The 22,096-nt window shown below is 38.6% G+C and overlaps 1 protein-coding gene across 1 annotated transcript in view; it reads right to left on the bottom strand.

The window, feature by feature from the left end:
- Positions 1 to 246: 246 nt before the first annotated feature.
- SYAP1 (synapse associated protein 1) overlaps positions 247 to 22,096 on the bottom strand; it is a 24,892-nt gene continuing 3,042 nt past the window's right edge. Inside the window, exons 2-9 of the mRNA XM_009884769.1 lie at positions 17,186 to 17,304; positions 14,870 to 14,936; positions 13,127 to 13,200; positions 12,637 to 12,776; positions 10,737 to 10,882; positions 3,558 to 3,616; positions 2,403 to 2,550; positions 247 to 847 (exon numbers count right to left, since the gene is read on the bottom strand). Of these exons, the coding sequence (XP_009883071.1) occupies positions 720 to 847; positions 2,403 to 2,550; positions 3,558 to 3,616; positions 10,737 to 10,882; positions 12,637 to 12,776; positions 13,127 to 13,200; positions 14,870 to 14,936; positions 17,186 to 17,304 (881 nt within the window). The 3' untranslated portion in view covers positions 247 to 719. The remainder of the gene's footprint in view (positions 848 to 2,402; positions 2,551 to 3,557; positions 3,617 to 10,736; positions 10,883 to 12,636; positions 12,777 to 13,126; positions 13,201 to 14,869; positions 14,937 to 17,185; positions 17,305 to 22,096) is intronic.

Below are 22,096 nucleotides of genomic sequence, written 5' to 3'. Positions count from 1 at the left end.
AATATCTCAATGTGATGATTTAACAAAAGCAACAGTTTAATTCAAGCAGTTTATAACTCTGTTCTTATTTAAATGCTTAAATGTTTGCCAGTTAATCATACCTGATCAATAATTAATCAGTACTTCTTTTGAAATCTGAATTAGTATTTTTTTAACAAATTATCAGAAGTTATTCAATAGGGTTTTCTATAAATTCTTTGGCTACATACATTAAGGAAGTTAAATTCACATGAAAGCTACTAGCTACAAGTACCTTAAAAATAGTACACATTTACAGATTATACAGGGATCAGAGTGCAAATGTGATGAGTTATTTTCAATGACTAAGTTACTTACAACATCCATTTTCACATCCCAAACAGAAGGCTGCAGACAAAAAAACTGAGATTCTTAGATTTAGAAATCTCTTTGCAGAGCTTTTTGACCATCTAAAAATGCCTCAAACTAAAATGTTGCTTTATGTAATAATGTTACTGTTTTTAATTATGACACGTAACCTTCAGTGTCTGTCTCTCTCTTTTTTTTTTTTTTGAAGAATGCAGAAGTTCAGAAACTGCTCATATAAAGAACAGAAATACTGGTTGTATCCCCATATGGAATTATAACGATTTGAGATTCTTCTATGTCTTTTGAAGCTCTTTTGTAAGCAAAATATGAAAGCAGAAATCCATGTCAGTTCTCAGAAAAGGCTTAGGGTTATAGTGATTTTGTGAAAATGCTTAATTTTCTTCTTGCAGCATTTCTTCTATTTCTTTATCCCAGTTTTCATCACGCTTTTCTGATTCTGTCACCACCTCATACTCTTGAAGCTCTTGTTGTAATTCCTTTTCCCAATCAGCAGTTTCTTCTACAAGAGATAAATGATGTGCAAGATTAACTTGATAATATAGAATATCACTTATTTATATAAAACTAGATGAATTTGCACTGAATCTCTCTTGTATCTGCAAAACTTTATGGACATTTCTCCTTAAAAATTAAAGGAACTTCAAGATCAGAAATTTTACCTTCTTATTGACCATGGATAGGAATTAATTAATATACATGTCTATAATATTCTTATGTGCATTCTATACTAAAGTTATAAAAAGCAAATATGGATCTTAGTCGTAACAAGTGTCCCTTTGTAAGCTCGTTTCCTACAGTCTTTCAGTCTACTATCAACTGAATCTCCCTTCGTACTTTTAAATCTCTGGAAAAAAAATGAACGAAGTTCAGAAGTTTGTTGGATATACTGTTATAAAAAAAAAAATCACGCTCAAATACTGTGAATAACTTAAAAAAGAAGCAGGTATTCTCCTCACTGACATTTATAGCTAGGCAAGCTCATTTAATCAGGGTTAAAGGTAATCATATTTCCTACTTCAGGGCAAAAAATGAGTCAGAAGGCATTCCTGTGTTGTTAATCTCTGTTTTAATTAGCTCTACCTATCATATGCAAGAGTATGGGCGAGGAAATGGGTGACGCGTTACATGTTGGTTAGTACTTCAGCCTAGATATGAAGGTACGTAATTCCATAGTCCAAGTCACTAAGGCCAGCTGAGATGTCTCTGAACAAATTACACATTAATGACTTATTGAAACACGTCTATCAAAAACCTAGATGCAAGGAACTGATATTACTAGAATTCTTCAAGCGTCGCTATGTATTGGAAAAAATAACAGTTTCAGAAAACAAGGATTCAGCAACATCCAAAACACACTGTAAGATGAATTCTGAAAATAGTATTATAAGCATCTACATATACGTGTTTTCATAGTAAATTGTTCATTGTGTATGGCCAGAAGCACATCATCACAGATTGTTTTTATGCTTTTTAAACTGGCATTAGTTCTTCTGAATTATTTTAATTATAAGCGCCACTTTATTTCCTTCTCATCATTCTCAAAGCTCTTTGCTAAATTTTAACTGTTCCAAATGCATGTAAACTTTTTACAGAGGCATCTGCGAGTTCACAGTCTGATGCAAATATTGCCTTTTTAACTAGTGTCACAAGAAGAAAACATAGCCTGACTTCCAAATACTGTACTTTACCTACAACAACATCAATTAAAGAAAGAAAAATTCATACACAAAAGGATGTATGAAAGACAAGGCAGGGAAAGGAGGAGGTAGACAGAAAAAAATACTCCACTGACACTTTCATAAAAGAGCCAACTAAAAATTGTTTAGGTTATTTGGATTTAAACTCCTCACAGCTAACGTTCTTTGTAAGACATGGTTCAACTGTGGTGAGAATTGTCATTAATTTCTGCAATAATTCATTGCAGGTCATTTCAAACACTTTGAAGCACAGGCATGAATCTGCTTTCTTAAATTGAATTACTTTTTTTTTTTTTTTAAAATCAACCTATCTTAGAATAGCTGTATTTAAGACACAGAAGGTAATAATAGCTTTACCTTCTACTACTGAAGTCTCCTCTTTCTTCTTGTCTAGCACCAGTTGCTCCATTTCTTTTCTTAGGTCTTCTTGATTCAGATTACAGGCATCAAAAGCATCACTCACGAATTCTGATACACCTGGACTTGTGGAAATCTCTTCCTCATCCTGCAGTAAGACAGTTTTGTATAAGTTTATCCAAAAAGGGGAAAAAAATGTCACTGACCCATACTTCCACTCATGTGACTGACTACCTTTTAAATAGAGCCACCACAAACCCAAACCAAATGAATTACTCTGACAATTATTTTTTTTTATAGGCTATTTTTCTTTAAGAGTATTTTTGTACAGACAAAAATATTAAACAGTTGTACTGAAAATGATCTGCTTTTCATCCTAGGCTCCTTTTTGTGTTCTCTTAACAACTTTAATTCTGGTTTTGTAATCTTCAGAAAAAATAATAAACTCCTAAGTAGTTTAGAATGGTACCTAAGACTAATATTAAATTTTGACCACAATTCAATAAGTCTTCTACACACAAATAAGATAGAGACGATTATTCTTTGGAAATCTTTCTAGCTTAATTTAGTTCACTGCTTATTATTGGCAAGTGAATGCACAGCTCTGCTTCTGCCAAGAGTGTTCTCTGGCAGTGATTTTACAATCCAGAAACGAACAAGGGTCACTACGTGTCTAAGTTAAAGGTTTTTGCAGTATCAAGCAAAACTCTTCTTGCTGTTGCAATAAAATAACGTTGCTGTTGCAATGCATCGTTTAGATTTCCTATTCTTAAGCCTGACAACTGCTGAAGAATTGGACAGAACACGGCATGTGAATACATTTTTATGAAGGTACTCCTCATGTCTAAACACAATGGAAACCTTCTACTCCGAACATTTTGGAAATGTCACTCTTCAGAGTAAAAACATATTTTATTATGATGTACAGGGTACTAATGAAAGTATTCTTTAGATAAACTAGTTTCTTCCACTGAAAATGGGTTTAAAGTGTATGCACTAAAAACTAATATCACAACAGAACAGCAGCAGGTTAGGACTGTCAGATATTATATTATTATGGTTTCATAGCACAACTTACTCAAAAGGCTGCATAATTATCTATTAAGTAACAGTTTCACATACTAAATACCAGATAAAATATAACTGCATTTTTACCTCTTGAGATTTTATTTGAGGCTTTATTGTAACAGGCGGTGTTTTTGGCCGTACTGTTTCTATCAAGATGGAAAAAAGAAAAGGTAGATTACAGTTAAATATATAAAGATTTCATTTAATCTCCATAGCTACTAAATGTACAAGGAAATACTGTATTTTAAGTTTTAAGGAATCCTGGTGGTTAAAGGCTGAATTCAGCCATAGGTGAAGCATTTGCAACAACAAAATGGAAGAGAAGCAATTTTCTATTCTTAATTAAGGAAGGCAAATTTAGCAAACCGTTTCCTGGTTATGACTCCAAAGTTAAATCACGGGAATGCCCCTGCCCCTCAAAACAATCCAAAGAACTACGTGTATAGGAACAGCTGCTAACCTGAAAGGATGTCTTCTATAAAAGGCAGATTGCACTGCATGTGACAAGATATTTAGAGTTACAAAGGTGTAGACCTGGTCATGAAATCTAGTTACTGCCTATCACAGAAGTTCCCAAACTCCCCTGGTTGGGTACTACTACTGACATGGGCACTGGTTAGCTCTTAGGCATACCAGACTACATCTGTGTGCACACCCCTAAATACACACGAGAAGAGTCCTCTGCGGCCTCACCTTCTTTCACACAGGCAGAGGAAGTCACTGAAAAACATAAACCCTAGAAGCTGTTCCTGATTTCCTAAGAAAACTCACTGTGCATTCTGTATTTAGTAGCACGGTGCTGGGAAGACAACCATTGTTTACAAGCAAGGACAGATCTTTTTCTTGGCAGGTAAAGGAACACGCCAGCTTTCTTCCTCGTGCAACTGGTAGGATAGAGCAGTCACAGTAAAGAGCCAGGTGGCTGCAAGACCAATTAACATACAGGGCAGGCTGTGGTAGTGATGGAGTGCTTGCTTAGCAGTTCTATTTGTTTAAACATGCAAAGCGGCTCTGAGCTTGCAGCTCTGCTTACTGCAGTGTGCCCGGGTGGAACCTTCCTGCTTACTCAGCAATTTCTGAAGGGGGAATTTTTTCAGGTTTAATTTTTAAAATTAAGATCAGTTCTAATTAAAATAATTCTCTAACTGGTAGCCGTCACTGCTAATACAGCTCATCTACTCAACGCCCAGTACCCTGTCCATCCTCTGTCTTCCTTCCCCTTCCCAATCTTCAGAAGCTGTGTTACTACACCCAACACCACAGCCAAAGAGGCTCCAGCACTGCCTGCTCGGGGAGGCTGTAGAACACTGCACTAACTCTTCACTGTTCAGCACCAAGTGCCCAAAGCACCAAGCTCCATCTGCTGCTCTCAGGCAGAAGTGGCACAGCAGCTCTGCACTGGGCCATGCACCAGTCTGATGTGACAAACGTACTGTTAGTGCTGTTCTGGATCTACTGGTCTGGTGTCATCTCCACTGCTGATGTGCTCTCCGCCCCCAAGGTAACTTCATTCCCAAGTAAATAGTTACTAATACCTGGAGAAGGCCTAGAACTTTGCCTTTTGGTGTAGATCTTCTGCAGTCTCTACACCAGAACATTTGTCTAGTGGACAAATCTTCCATTTGTCCCTTCTTTTTTTCCTTTCACATCAACCATGCTAATTTAACTTTATGAAAACAGCAGGTAAGGAGGAGACAGACAGAGATAAAAATGGAAGGCAATTAATTCTATTTTATAGACATCAGTCAGCTTTAAGAAGAAACTCTGAACACTATGAAGAGTCACCAACAGGCAATTACTTCCAGTTTTAGCCTCTAATTAGGGAATCCAACCTTCAAAAAGGTTATTTAAATCAAAAATAACACAGATGATTCAGAGCTTCCCAAATATATGCAATTTTTGAATCAAACAAAACATGTATTTACCACAGTCTGGTAAATGTATCTTTTCCATTAAAGAATGTACAGTCATTAGGACAGTAAATCTATCTGCATATCCTACACTGGTCACCTGAATTGTATGAGATCCACAACAGGACAAAAGACAGTGCGCTTTTTTTTCCCCTGGTTGTTTTGTTGTTGGGTTTTTTTTGTTTTTGTTTTTTTTTTTTAAATAATGATATGATTTGTTTTCAGTCACAACGGCAATTTTACTAGAATAACTCTTTGGGTATTATCCAGCAACTTTCTCTCTGAATGGCAATTTCCAAGGGTTTGGATGACTCAAAGATAACAGTTTTGTTATTCAATAGGGTCAGTTGCCACCTCTCCTGCAGAGTTGAGACACTTCAATTAAAACAGCTATAGTTTGGCAAATGTGAGTATTGAAAAAAAAAAAAAAAAAAGAGGTTATGCTGGCCTAGGAACTTACAGTTTAAGACTGCCCACTTAACTACATATTTAGCTTACATAAAGGAAACCTTCAGCACTGTAATTAACAATAGAGTAACTTCTATTTGACTAGCTGGTCAGCCACAACAGTAGCAGCCTTCTTTTTTTCTGAAATTGATTTAGTGAAGCAATGATATGCAGAAACAGAAATCAAATAAAAAGCTCAGTGGAAAGGGGAAGCATACTGAGAGTAAACAAAGTTCACAGAATATGCTTATAAACAAAAGTGAAGAAAATATCTTTTGGCAGAATTTGTTTCTAATCTTTCCAAACCCAACCTTTTCCTCTCTACAGAGGACTAAATATAGTAGCAAATGAAAGGATCCAATACTCAACACTTTTGACCTGTTTAGGAGACTGGTAGACAGAGTCCCTTGGGAGACAGTCCTGAAGGGCAAAGGAGTCCAGGAAGGCTGGACGTTCTTCAAGAAAGAAATCTTTAAGGCGCAGGAGCTGGCCGTCCCCATGTGCTGTAAGACGAGCCGGTGGGGAAGAAGACCAGCTTGGCTGAACCGAGAGCTCTGGCTGGAACTCAGGGAGAAAAGGAAAGTTTATGGCCTGCGGAAAAAGTGGCAGGCCACTCAGGAAGACTACAAAGATTGTGTGAGGCTATGCAGGGAGAAAATCTGGCTACTGCTGTAAAAGGCAATAAAAATGTTTCTATAAAAACATTTCCAACAAAAGGAAGACTGAGGAGACTCTGCATCCATTATTGGATGTGGGGGGAAATATAGTGACAAAGGATGAGGAAAAGGCTGAGGTACTTAATGCCTTCTTTGCCTCAGTCTTTAATGGTAAGACCAGTTGTTCTTGGGGTACCCAGCCCCCTGCGCTGGATGACAGGGATAGGGAGCAAAATGAACCCTCCCATAATCCAAGTGGAAATGGTGAGTGACCTGCTCCACCACTCAGACACACAAATCTATGGGGCAGGATGGGATCCACCCAAGGGTACCGAGGGAGCTGGTGGAAGTGCTCACCAAGCCACTTTCCATCATTTCTCAGCAGTCTTGGCTAACCGGGGAGGTCCCAGTTAACTGTAAGATAGCAAATGTGACACCCATCTGCAAGAAGGGGCGGAAGGAGGATCTGGGGAACTACAGTCCTGTCAGTCTGACCTTGGTGCTGGGGAAGGTTATGGAGCAGATCATCTTCAGTGGCATCACGCAGCACATACAGGACAACCAGGCGATCAGACACAGTCAGCATGGGTTAATGAAGGGCAGGTTCTGCCTGACTAACCTGATTTCCTTCTATGACAAGGTGACCTGCTTAGTGGATGAGGGAAAGGCTGTGGATGTTGTTTACCTGGACTTCGTAAGGCTTTTGACATTGTTTCCCACAGCATTCTCCTGGAGAAACTGGTCGCTCCTGGCTTGGATGGGCATACATTTCACTGTGTGGAAAACTGGCTGGATGGCTGTGCCCAGGGAGTTGTGGTGAATGGAGTTAAATCCAGTTGGTGGCCAGTCACAAGTGGTGTTCCACAGGGCTCAGTGCTGAGGCCTGTTCTGTTTAATATCTTTATCAAGGATCTGTACAAGGGGATTGAGTGCACCCTCAGTAAGTTTGCAGATGGCACCAAGTTGGGCAGGAGTGTTGATCTGCTTGAGGGTAGGAAAGCTCTACAGAGGGACCTGGACACGCTGGATCAATGGTATGAGGTTCAACATGGCCAAGTGCCGGGTCCTGCACTTGGGTCACAACAACCCCATGCAGTGCTACAGGCTTGGGGAAGAGTGGCTGGAAAGCTGCCTGGTGGAAAAGGACCTGGGGGTGTTGGTTGATAGCCAGCTGAATATGAGCCAGCAGCGTGCTCGGGTCCCAAGAAGGCCAATGGCACCCTGGCTTGTATCAGGAATAGCGTGGCCAGCAGGACTAGGGAAGTGATCATCCCCTGTACTCGGCACTGGTGAGGCCGCACCTTGAATACTGTGTTCAGTTCACTAAAAGACAGACACTGAGGTGCTGGAGCGTGTCCAGAGAAGGGCAACGAAGCTGGTGACAGGTCTGGAGAACAAGTCTTATGAGGAGCGGCTGAGGGAACCAGGGCTGTTTAGCCTGAAGAAAAGGAGTCTGAGGGGAGACTTTATCACTCTCTACAGCTACTGGAAAGGAGGTTGTAGAGAGGTGGGGGTCAGTCTCTTCTCCCAAGTAACAAGCCATAGGACAAGAGGAAATGTCTTTAAGTTATCCCTGCGGGGGTTTAGATCAGACATTAGGAAAAATTTCTCCACTGAAAGTTTTGTCAAGCATTGGAACAGGGTGCTCAGGGAAGTGGCTGAGTCACCATCCCTGGGTGTATTTAAAAGACGTGTTGATGTGGTGCTGAGGGACATGGTTTAGAGGTAACTTGGCAGTGCTAGGTTAATGGTTGGACTCGACCTTAAAGGTCTCTTCCAACCATAACGATTCTATGATTCAAAGATCTCTTGTGAGGCACTACAGAAACCAGAGAAGACAGTCCCTACTCTTAATAGTCTATAATATAATCCTATCAGTTGGTGTAATAAGAAATCCAAAGGAACAGAAATGAAAAAGAGATTTAACAAAATCACAACAATAAAGTAATACAAGAAAGAAAGAAAATTAGACAAATGCATTTAGATGCCAGTTAGTTGCAAAAGTTTATGCCATTATAAGAATCCCCGCAATTTCCTGAGTTAATGGTACCTGCACAGTGTGACAGCAAACACAATTTGCTCATAGAAAATGACAGAATTGGGAGCTGAATATGTAGCGTGTAGAAGTGACTTGACATGAACAGGCAAGTAGGAAATGAACCTAAATACAGTCAGCACTAAAAGGTAAAGACAAAACGTTTCTGACATTTCCTCTATTGCTCTTCTCTTTCTGCAGAGAGAAAAGAACATCCTTACAAAACTACAAAAACAGTAGGAAGATTCACTATCATGTAATTCTCAACTTCATTTTTTAACCTGCACATATTTTAAAGGCACATAAGAAAATCAAACCAAAGGTAAGTTCTGTACTCCTTTGCTTAAAGCAGTCTTTTGAACTGTACTGAGCAAAAGAATTACATCGTTATAGTAAACATATAAATCATGTTGGGCTATTTCTATACTGTCTTTGTCAATCTTCCCAGGGAGGGAATCCTGCTCCCTACATCCCACTGGTGTGTGCTGGCAATAGTTACTCTCCTCAAAGGCCAGCATCCTCTGGAGGGCACAAGGCCTACGGTCACTTTGCATAGATTTGGCCTAAGTCTCCTCTGTGCTCCATGTAACATGCTCAAGTGAGGCCATGATTTTTTTTAAGCTTAAATAGACTGAAATAATGTGAGTAATGTTTCTATGATTGACAGCATGCTGTTCAACATGGGGACATGCTGCAATGTTTGACTGTATATAGCCCATTGGGACAGCAGACAACTGTCCTGGATAAAGGGAGTCAGAATTAGTGCCTCTTTGTCTGCACAGTAGATTCTGGAGTGACCTGTCCTGTCAGCATTGCTTGGATTTTAACTCAGATAAAACTAATTTGTTCATTCTAGATGGGGACCTTGCCTATGCTCACACACGCACACTCTGAACAGTACCTACGAGAAACAGAATGAGACAAACTAACAGCAAAAGCACACATACACAAAAAAAAGCTTGAGGAAACTACTACAGTCCTTTTTGAAAAGGCATCTTTTATGCAACATGCAAGCCCGACTCTGTAATACCCTTTGTAACCTCCCCTTCACCGCAAGGCTTAGCTGCCTGTGTCCAAGGAGCTAAGGCCCAGCTGAGTAACCTTAGCTCAGACTGTGCAGAAAATTACTAAATTGTGCAAAAGAGCTGTGAGAAAGTCTGTAAAAAGATAAGAAAGGTGAAATTAGAAACTGAGCTAGAATTAGAAAGATGGGCTTGTTAGCAGTGCAAGGACTCGAGGAAAAATACCAATATGGCAAGATACTATATTTGAAAGGGGAGAAAAAAGTCAACTTTGCAGGGATCAGTTGCTTGTCAGTCAGGCCAGCAGTGTCAACAGGACCTCAGCATTAATGGATTTTCTGGATTTTGACAGTTTATTGATTTTGAGGATAAGAGAATCTGTTCCAAAGTGCAGTGAAGGCTTTCTCCTTCTGCCTAATGCCTACCCAGCCTGCCAAGATTGTTCAGGTGTCTTATCAGGGGTGTTGAGCATATCTATCTTAAGCTAAGATTTAATTAGGTACTAGTTACCTTTTGTCTTAGTAACTGCTTTACACTCTTTAAGCTGCAGATGTTCCTGCTTGCAGAATTTATTTGCATGCAGATAAAGATGCCCAATGGTTCAGTAAGTCAGTAAGAATAATCTGTATAAACTGATCAGTGTAAATGAAGATGCCTACTTTCAAGTCGCTTTTTCATCTCAAGGTTGAATCCCAGGTAGTCTCTTGGGCCCCATCTTCCTCGATTTCTATAATACATGGTCTGTCTTTCCATGTCCTGCATGAGTCTCTGCCTCTGCTACCACAGTAATTCTACTCCTGTATCACTAACTTTGCTTGGCCTGAGGCCTAAGCAAAAGCCAAGAACAAACTGTATGCCAGCTGGCTGGGTTGGCTAGTACCTCTCGTCTTATCAGGTGAGCCAAAGTTACCTCCTGCTTCTTTCAGGCAAGTCAAAAAAGCACACCAGAGACCACTAGTGGTCTTGAGCTGTTATAAGCCAAGTACAAAATTTCATCTCTTGAGATTTCCACTCTTCTGACAAAGTTGGCTGAAATTGGAAAATGACTTAAAAGCACTTAGGAGCCCCCCTCTTCCACCATCTAGAAAAATAGACCAAGAATGATGAGAGAAGCTCTGATTTTATGAATCCAGGATAAAAATTTGATGTCACTTGATGTATACAGTCAGCTGTGCTAAAACAAACCCTTTCCATACCTTTCAGTTGACTATCCTCTTCTCTGCCTTTGTTCTCTTCTTTTCCTACTGCTTGCTGTTGAGCTGCAAGTGCGGTGATTTGTGCAGACTGTTTAATTAGGGACACCCTGTAGAAATAATTTCTCCAGAAGACCTCCTCTTTTACGCTAGAGACAGCAAACAGATTTTGATTACTACGTTTGGAAATACGGTTCCTTTTACCACCTAGCAATGAAATAAAATTAAATACTCAGAGGGAAGGAGCAGGAACAGCTGCCTTTTAAGTAAAAACTTAGAAATTTGTGATATTAACACAGTTTTTTAAAAACTGTCATTGTAGAAGTTCTTGGTCTCTTACAAGACAGTTACAATGGACTTGGGCATATAATAATAATAATAACAGCAACAACGACATTATTAAGAAAAAGCTTAACAGCATGCAGCAATACATAGTTTGGAAAAATATTACGCTGTTCCATCTCTCTTGCCAAATACATAAACAAACCCAACATGCCAAATAACCCTGTTCTGTTCACTTATGCTCCAAAACCAACATTTTATCATTGTCAAACTATATTCATCTACATCTTTCCTAGACCTGAGGTGGAACTGGAACATCTTTGATCTACAAGCAGAGGCAATTCCTAGATTGCAGCTGAACTATTTCACTATCTTCACATCTTTCAGCATGTCTGCAGAACCTTCCGTAACTTCTCGCAAACAACCAGCTCTGATAAGCAGGAGACTATCCCATTTCTTAGGTCATGTTTCCTTCTGATAATCCTCCAGGTAAGCAAGGAAAAAACCCAACTTTAACCCAGAGGGAAGAAAAGTCAGAAATAGCAAGGCCTGTGGGGAGGAAGGTGTGTAGGTCAAGTAAGAAAGAAAGAGAGTGAAGTTACCTTCTCCCCATTCAGGCAAACGGTGACTACTGAGACTAAGAACAGAAAAAAAATAAGTTAAGCAATGGGGTAGGACAGGTAAGGATAGCATGACCAGACGCTAAAGACAGAGCATCAGAGGCAAATCTGATGAAGACCTAGAATATGGGCAGAGCTTTAGGACTGACAGCAGCAAAGAACAGCAGGGAATGGAGTAAATAACATAAGGAGCTGGGAAGGTTTATAAAAGGAGGAGATTTAAGACAGCAAAGTGCACGAAGAAATATGTTTTCTTTCCTGTTTCCATCCTCAGACAAAAGACTAATGAAAGATTTCTTTCCTGTTTCCATCCTCAGACAAGAGACTAATGTTGGGAACTCCTGCTTAAAAAGAACTTTGACCTGTGAAACAAGCTTAAGGAGTAGAGTCCTGGACTGGACAAGGAAGGAGAACAGCACTGGAATAAAGCTGGGATCAAGAAGCCATACTGCAACAGGCCAAAACTGCTGGGACAAAGACCTTATGGATCTTTTAGTTAGGTCCACTAGAAGGAAGGCAGTCACAACACAGAGCTTTTCCCGTTGCCTATTCAAAACCAGTTTTTCTTGCTTGCATTGCTGCTGTTTTGTGATGCATTCTTTCACCATTTCTCCAGGGGGCTTCTGACTATCTCTAATGACCTTTTTGGGGTGTCAGTTACACCAATAGATCTGAACATTTTTGTTGCTGCATGTACCTTTGTTCGGGAAAAAGATTTTCAATTAATTTAGCACACTGTACACAGAAAAATTTAAAGCCTCTCCCATACTTCAGTCAACAGGTTCTGAATTTCTAACAGATCTACTTCTGTTCTTTTCTCTAATTGCTAAACTACAATGCACATGCAACATTCCATACCATTTGAAATTAGCAGATATAAAATACATACAGAGGAAGTATATAAAGAAAGAATTTAAGGAAGTGAAAAGGAGTAATTTATGAATATTTACAGACACATTAAAAAGTACAACCATACACAGTTACCAGCAGAAATTACTTACTGTTTGGGAACGAGATCAAACCTCATCCTATTGAGAAGCTGATCTTCTTGTAACATCACCATTGCAACAGGGTACATTTGATCAAAGTCAAAATTAAACTGCACACCTGCTGGAGGATCCCGCAGAAAATTTCGTTTATCCTTTGAAGAACATATTTATGGTCATTAACCGTTATCAGAAAATGGATATCATATTCCACACACAAGACCAGCAAAGCAATCCCACTTCCCACATAATTCTACAATACCACAAAGCTGCAAAGCCTTTATAAAAATGAAAAAATTATATTGGTGATCTACTTTGGCTCAAGTTGATACTGAAAGAACTATTTATGCTTGCAGATAATTAGTGCAGTGACAGACACATTAAAAGACATATACTAAAAAATACATAATTTAATAATGCCAGCCAAAATTACTTTAAAAAATAAGGGAGGTTTTAACCTCTCTAACAGAAAAATTTCAGATCTTCCACGAAACTAAATACTTACTGCTGATAAGGCCAGTATTTGTTGTTGAATTGTCTCTTCTTCATTGCTGTCTACCCAGGGAGGCACTGCTGCCTCTGTTATTGACAGGAAGAAAATACTTACATGTGTATTACTTAAAAAAAACCAACCACCCAAACCTCACATAAAGTAGCATATGATGTCACAAAAATGAGCAGACTTACATCAGTAAGCCAATTCATTGTTCCTTTTCCCTAAACTAAGCTCATGGCATAAAAGAGAAAGTCTAAGAATGGATCTTTGCTCATCAGAGGTAAAAAAAAGAATAAATAATTTTCTGGTTTTGTAAAGCAACTGTGGGGATTTCTTTGCAGTGTGCATGAGTCAGAACTTGGTGACTCATACTTTCGTTAACTGAAGTAGTGCTGTATACCTGGTTAAGCCGCACGCAAATAGAAATGTCTAGATTCACTTCAAACATGTAAACTTTATCTAAAATAAGTTTTCAAAATCATTTACTATTGTATTAATTTGCTAACACCCAGAAGACAGCAATTCTTTAGCGATGGAGAAAAATAAGTTATAAATTTGTTATAAATTACAACATGCTACACGCTGAATAAGCATACTCAAGTTCAGCCGATCTATATATTTACACAAATACTTCCACAATAGTTCCGTAGGCTGTACATAGAGGAAAATAAAATATTGTAGATGTGTAGAAATCTATTAATCTCTTCACTGTCAGTGCAGATTCAGCCTACAGAGACATTATGATGCATCTGTAACAGTTAACAAATAGTTCTTGTGCACTTAAACCAACAATGCTTATTTGCCTATGCACCTGACATCAGCAAGATCTTTCACCCACATGGATTCACACCTGATGCTAATGCTTCTTTCAGTTAGGCCATCTGTTACTCCTTCTTTCGGCAATCTAGCTACCTATTTTCATGAAACTTGTAGAAATACATTAACAGATGCCAAAGTTTGCTACGGGACAAAAAAAGACAGAAATACAGACAACGCAATCACATAAGAAGTCTTGCAAGAAGAAACCAGAGTAAGATATTAACTACAGACAATATGAAAATTTTTATCACAATCCATTTAAAACCAGCTCATTCTCAAGATGAACAATAGATTAACTGTCAGAAATTACTGCATTCAGGTAACACATTAAAAGAGATTAAACACAATGTAAAAAAAAAAATTTGGCTTATTTTAAAGTCTCAATAGATCCACTGATGTCAATAGTACATGGGTGGGTAACTCAAAGGATTTAGATCACAGATAATTATAAAGCAAATGATTTATGGGAAAGCAAAAGAGCAATTATGCCTTTAATGTAAGCAGAGCAACTCCTACAGCAATACTAATTAAATACTATAGTGCACACCCTAACCCGTGTTTTTCATGTCGTTATGAAAGTACGACATGATCCCTAATGCTCAAAAGTAATCAGCATACCTCTTTTCAATAAATACACAGGTTTAAGTTTCAAAACAACAATAAGAGATCAGCTTTGCTAGCACAGTGATCTTTGAGTTAATTTCACAAAGCCCAATTTGGTAAAAAAAGAAAATCTAAACCACCTAGATAATGTAACACTAACCTCACTTAAAAATGTCATCTTCCTGTTCCACAATATATGTTAAGTTCTGCCGTAATGTGTTTCATTAATCAGAGTTTTGATAGATTAGGTTTAGATATAGCTCAATTATCCAGTTTCCAGCAAGTTTTAGCTTATGCAATATTATGCATTATCAAAAAAGCATACATTACCTGATTTTTTTGTTTGCTGCTCTTGGACAAATTTCTTCTGTTCCTTCTGAAAATCTCCAATAATTGTCTAAAATAAAAATTAGGGAACCACAATAAAAAAAGAAAATTCACTCCTCTTGTTTCATGTTCACTCTGAAAGTGCTTTCAAATACAGTGCAGGATCATATTCTTATATCCCTGGTGGCCCTTTCTGTAAATTAAAGGTGTTTCATGTAAGTCATACATTCCCATTTACCAAAACATTTGATTTCGCCTTTAAAAGTTTAACCTATTGTGTATGCTTTCAAAATTACATTTATAGTTTTATCAAGTTCAGGGGACAAAAAAAAAGAGAAGGAAAATCGTAGCTGATAATTTGAATATCAGTATACTATGCATACACACTTACCACCTTACCATATCAAATACAGATAACATAGACTGTTTAGACTTATTTAAACATGTTTTTAAAGCATTAAACATTTAAGGATACCCTTGGCCTTACAGTAAGTTTCAAGAGTTACCTATGGAATATATCCATTGCAATAAATCGGACTTGTAAAATTGTTAAGTATGATTTTAAGAATGTCTGCTTAGCTGAAATAAAATAATTTCTCCATTTATGTTGTTGACAAATTTTCATCAAAAAATTATGTTCAGAAATATCCTATATTAAATTTAGAATTAAAAAATGGAGAATGATCTCAGAAGTCAGCATGCCATAATCTAGAAGTAACACTGCAAATGTTGTTCTGTAGTTGAAAGCAGAGGGAAAAACCCATGAAGCTAGAAATTAATACTTAAACCACTCACAAAATACACATTTTATGCAGTGAGGTCTATGGCTTAACAAGTTGCCACAAAGCATGCAAGTCTTCAAACTAAATCCTGATAAATTCTTTTTATTTTTCCTTCAAAAACCCATCATTTCAGTTTAAGATTAACATCAGTGAAAGAACTACTGTAGCACCTGTTACAAAAGTAGATCATTGTGATTCCTCCTGGTTGTAAGTTATATGAATTTTCTATATTTATGGAATAAAATAATTTATATGGTGTAAGAAAAAAACTTTACAATGATACTGCTATAATCCCATTTCTCCCATATGTAAACTTATTAGTCAGAACAGTGAATTCATATTACTCTAAGGCATTCACAGAAAATGGTATTTTAAGCATAAAATATGCTGTAGGTACTTAGCTACAGTTTCATATGAACATTATTATTTGTGTATTAAATTACCAAATTACCTTCTTTCTTATTTTTCCTTTTTGATGTGGATCAAAATCACGTTAGACTCTAATATACTGTAGTAGGACATATAACTCTGCTATTACATATACACCATTGTCACTAAAATTCAATGAATTCTGGAGACAAAATTCAATCATAACAGGAATTTAGAAGTGTCATTTGATGATTAATTTGGAAGACAACACGAACACTAATTTTATTAAGAAACTGAACTTTATTGTATTAAAAAAAAAAAAGGCAACACATTAGTTGCCTTGAAGGGGTGTCAGACAGGAGCAGAAGGAGGGGTCTGGCTGCATCTCTCACATCTGTCACCCCTGGATGCACTGTCCCACGACAGCTGTGTGTTTTTTGGCCAGTTCCCTTCCCCTCTACCCTCACTAAAAAGCACACAACACTACATAGCACTTACTGCTGCTTCCGCCCCCTTTCTGCCAAGTTCATGAGTTAAAGCACTGGAAGAACGCTTGCTGGCAGAAGTTAAGCAACTGGAGCTGGCAGCCAGGAACAGGGAGGGCAAGAGACAAGTCGGGGTGAGGGAAAGAACAGGACAATAGTGAGCTGTTTCACTAACTCACTGGGTCTTAGGAAACTCTACCTGTATAGCTCTAGGGTCTTAGCATACAACATCCACAAAGGTGACCTAATTTTGAATCTTGCTTCAGAGATGCATTTATGGTTCAAGCTATAGCATTCCTCTTTCCACCTAAATAAACTAGGGAAAAAAACTAACCCACACATCTCCCAGACATCCCCCAACTGCCTGTCTCTACTCATTCTTCCAGCCTTTCTTCCTATGTCAGCCTTTTTCGTATTTTCTTCTAATCATTCTCCAGTGTATTTACATCCTGAAGGAAAGGAACACAAGTGCAGCACCGAGTAAAGGAGAGTGACCGTTTTTTGGCATGTCTACCCTGAATAAAAGTTTCAGTCGCATCATTTATCATGACAAGAGAGATCTGCTCTTGAAATACAGAATTCCTAAAGCCAGCTTAAAGAAATGCTATCACTTGCCAAATTTGCCACAATACAACAACAGGAAGCAAACAGATCTTTCAGATCAGTATCTAGAAATAAAATACCTTATCAATGATACTGTCAATTTTTCCATCTTCTACAGACTTCTTTATCGTCTGTGCTGTTTCGGCAACGGATTCAGATATCTTTTTTGTAGCAGCAGTGGCAAAATTGAAGAGGTAACCTTTCACAGACAAGAAGAGAAAGACCTGAAAAAAGATCTCTTTACATCCAGTTCTCTTACTAGATTTATTTTCCTTTCTATTTAGACATTTGTATACCTACTTGAAAGCTTCTTTCAAAATAATTTAACCCAGCTTCTGGTCTACAAAGAACTCCTAAAATCTTATTTATTCTTTTCCAGTTTGTATTATTCAGTGATGATGATCAAACTGTATGTTTGATCATAACTTTCTGTGAAACAAACTTTTATGCATGAGCCTTGTTTACTAAATCAACCATTCCTAACAGTCCTTGAAATGCTGCTTTCCAATTAATTTTCTAAAGCAACGTGTCTTTCCTAATTTCATTTAAGTATTCGGGAGACATTAAGCAATAAAATAACTTTAGCAACAGTATTTAAAAAGAATTATATTATTTAAGAAAATCAACATGCACAATAAAGTCTCATGAAGTAAGGCAGCACATGCATGAAAAATTTCAGCAAGTAACACTTGAGATTCCTTCAGAAGTTTTAAGATAGAAGCCTGCTCTTGACATTCGCCCTTTTCTATTTTGCATTGTGTTCTTCTTTTTAGCTCCACTGTGGCTCTGTTTGCTTATTTTTCCTGAGTATGTTCAGTGTCAGAACAGCAGTAACAAATATTTCCAAAGACTAACTAGCATTTTTTTATATTAGCAGTGCTGAAGCGAAGAAAGGTGGCAGCGAAAGAACTATGTAGCATGGGTAGCTGCATGGTATTGTTCATTTTAAATTAAAGTGAACAAGCCTGCAAGCAGCAAGATGTATCTCACAAACCATCAGAAACATTAAGTATCAGTTTATTGACAAAGGATCTTAAAGCAGCATTGGTATTGTTTATTTCTCAGATAATGACATGATGTCACAAGGGCTTTATTACATTTGAACAGTTGTATTATGACTGTAATACCACAGTTATGGTACACACAATGATAAAATGTCTGCAAGTGCCATAGTAAATATAATAATATAGTAATTGCAGAGGGATCTAGGTAGATTGGAGCATTAGGCAATCATCAATGGCATGAAATTTCACAAGAATAAGTGCCGGATTCTGCACCTAGGATGGAATAATGCTAAGCACAAGTACAAATTGTGAGATGAGCGGCTGGAGAGCAGCCCTGCAGAAAGGGATCTGGGGTGCTGGTGGGCAGCAGGCTCAACAGGAGTCAGCAGTGTGCGCTGGCAGCCAAGAGGGCAAACAGCATGCTGGGGTGCATCAAACCCAGCATGACCAGTCAGTCAAAAGAGGGGATGAATTTGCTGTATTCAGTGTTGGTGTGGCCTCCCCTTGAGTACTGTGTGCAGTACTCAATTTAAGAATATAAGAAGGATGTGAAGGTCCTTGAATGCATCCAGAGGGCAACAAAGACGGTGAAAAGGTTGGAAGGTATGTCCTATGAGGAGCGGCTGAGGACTCCGGGCTTGCCTAGTCTGGAGAAAAAGAGGCTGAGGGGTAATCTCATTGTTCTCTACAGCTTCCTGAGGAGGGAAGTGGAGAGGGAGGTGCTGAGCTCCTCTCCTTGGGATCCAGTGATAGGATTCCAGTGGGAATGGTTTAAAGGTGCACCGGGGGGAATTAGAGTGGACATTAAGAAACATTTCTTTACTGAGGTGGTGGTCAAACACTGGAACAGACTTCCTAGAGAGGTGGTCGATGCCCCAAGTCTGTCAGTGTTTAAGAGGCATTTGGACAATGCCCTTAACAATATGCTTTAACTTTTGGTCAGCCCTGAAGTGGTCAGGCAGTTGGACTAGATTATCATTGTAGGTCACTTCCAACTGAAATAGTCTATTGTATTCTATTTCTAGGGTTCGCAGTAGTAACGGTAGATCTAAACTGCACAGTAACTATCAAAGATATATTTGAGGCATTAGTAAGAATGCAAAGCATGTGGCATGGTAAGAACATTTTAGTTATTCCAGAAAATCAACTTTGACTTTTATACAAGGGACTTAAAAAACCCAGCACTTCTGTTTCAAATAATCAAAAAAACACCTTCCTTCAAGACTTCACAAAAATTTCAGTTTCCTTAGGGGTTAGAAATGTAAGAAATAACCTTACCATGCAAAAAAAATTTTAGTTGTTCTAACACAGTTGTTTGCCCCTGGTAGAATGAATTACTTTGGAACATTCACGTCACTTTTTGGAAAGCTGACTGTTCTTTGTGGCGTATAAAATACTCTTTATGATATCACCAAATCAACACTGAAATACGCAGATGCCTAGCCAGCCCTTAGCAAGCCAGGTTTTTTATATGTAACTTCCATTTATAAGCCACAGAATGGTGGCAACCAAGCTTCACTCAAGTACTTGCTAGCATCTTTCATATCTGCTATCAGGCTTTACAACCCATCGCATGCTTCACGTTGTATAAAAAAGCCTATATTCTACACTTCAGATATAGACACATATCCCCCTTACAACAGTAGAGGAAGCAGCAGCCTACTGGTTTGTTTCCTTCCTACCAGCTTTTATTGGTTGTTTTATGTATCCCTGGAAACTTTCTCATATGCAATTGTTTGATGTGCAAAAGGTGCTGAAACATTTGCTATCCAGCAACATTTTGGTATTGTTGGGCAAAGTGGTTTTGACCAGTCTTGGAACCAGTCAGAAGAGCAAAATGCTTTTTATTTTCATTAAGGGGAAACATTCTTCTGAACTAAGGTACTTAAAAACCTCAATAAAAGGTGGTACTTAGCCTTAGAAAAATAGAATTAATGGTGGAAAAACAACACTTCCACTTTCAAATGACCAAGAAGGTTTCCCTCCCTCTTGCAAACCTATGTCTTTATTAAGAATATGTATCCAGCAATCTTTCTATTATTAGTTCATGTTGACAAACTAACCTTTGCAGTGATGTGATAATGAGCTAAAAAAATAATATATAAGGGTCAGTTTTACCAGTAAAATTCTTTATGTGGTAGGGGAGTCTTTCCACACAGCGACCCCAGTGGTTAGTAGTCATGCACATATTTCTAGAGTTATGCGTTATAACAGTGATGTCCAAGTCCTTACAAAAGAAGCCTTTCCACCACCATCTTCGCTGGTGTCACAGACAAGACATATACAGACACAAATCCATGAATCCATGGGTCAAATGAGAACCAAATTCTCACTTCCAGAGCGAATTATGGGATGAACTTCTACATCTGTAAGAGTAAATATTTATTCTTCCCCTGAAAATACAAAGTCTTTCTTCTCCTCCTGAACAATCAGAGTGATTACCAGATTAGGATTGATTTACAAGACAAGTATTTGACCAAACTACACAGATAATCTGCTGCAGTTCAGATAGCCCAAAGCAAAGCACAGTAAAGAACCATCTCAGACTAACCCTTCAGATGATACTGGTCCAGCATTTCAGAGCACCAGTAAAAAAAAGAAAACCACAAAAAACCAAAACACTTCAGCACCGAATACAGAGCTGTACTTTGGATTAATTTTGTCTAAGAATCTACTATAGTAAACCAGAATTCTTTCCTGTAGCCAGTTACAGACCCGCCTTATTACAGATTAGTTCAACCAAATCAAACCCCATTACCCCACACTACTTCACGAAGTACATAATTCTGTATGTACGCATCATTTCTCACACAGTGACAACAGAAGAGATACTTAAAGAAATGCTGTTCATTTAGTAACAATTATGAAAAATAAGACAACTGAAAGGAACAATTGCAGCTATTTACTTGGATCATATTTTAAACATCCTTTTTTTTTTTAATCTCCAGTGAGGCAGCATCCTGTGCACAGAATTGTTAGCAACTTAAATGTTCCCTGTTGTCAATAACTGCTACTTAAAAAGAATCTCAGAAATGCAGAAACATGAAGATGAAATAAGAGAACTGCGTCCCTTCCAAACTTCTATCTTTATCAATTGCCTAGGACTGTTTCAGAACTGTGGAAAAGACTGGGCAGCAAGCTGCATGAAAAACAACACAGAAGTGATGTATGCCATAGATTGTAGTTAACAAATATAGTTTCAAAGAGATGCAAAACAAAGATACGTGAAAAAATAAAGTAAAAAGGGGTAGGGAAGAATGACTTTTAATGCTTCTTCACCCCGATCATTTTCCATACTAGCTAAACTGAGCTGTGTTACCATTTGCATATGGAAAGATATGCTTCAGAGCCATTTTGCTCCGGTCACCTCAAACTTGTGTTCCTCGTTTTGCATCACTGTGCAAACTACATTGGAGTTGTAGCTAGCTAGACGAGAAGCAATTTTTCTTTTACAGTTGTTGAACAGGGAACAAACACACTTTACTCATCTTAAACCCATCTGTAACTGCTTAGTTCAGCTAAAGCTTTGGTTAAAGTGCCAATAAGTACTCGTAACTTCTCCTGTAGCCCCTAAACATTCACTAAACTGGTCTACCTTCAGTTCTCCAGTTGCCACCGCATGCTAGTCTCACCACACCAAGGGAGTTTTGCTGCTAAGGCTACCTTTTTTAAAACATAAAACAAAAAAACCAACCCAGACCCATAGCAGCACTCCCCGGGTGAAGACACCAGGGCACGACACACCCCTCCAACAGGCGAAGCTGTTCCTTTACTCAAGCCTTCTCCCTGCACGAAGGCCTCCACCAGCGATGTGTGTGGGAGGGGGAGGCGATCCACACCCCTCCGCCGCGGCCCAGGGTACCGCGGGGGAGCGGAGCGGGGGCGGCGGAGGCCCTTGAGCCGCGGGGAGCCGCAGGGTGGGGGTGTGCCCCGGGGCTGGCGGTACCGGGGGGCCCCCGCCTAGCTCCCCCCGTCCCCACCGACGGG

This window comes from Charadrius vociferus, unplaced genomic scaffold (genome assembly GCF_000708025.1).
Source record: "Charadrius vociferus isolate BGI_N301 unplaced genomic scaffold, ASM70802v2 scaffold200, whole genome shotgun sequence".
Classification (NCBI taxonomy): Eukaryota; Metazoa; Chordata; class Aves; order Charadriiformes; family Charadriidae; genus Charadrius; species Charadrius vociferus.
This window is presented reverse-complemented; position numbering and strand designations above follow the sequence as displayed.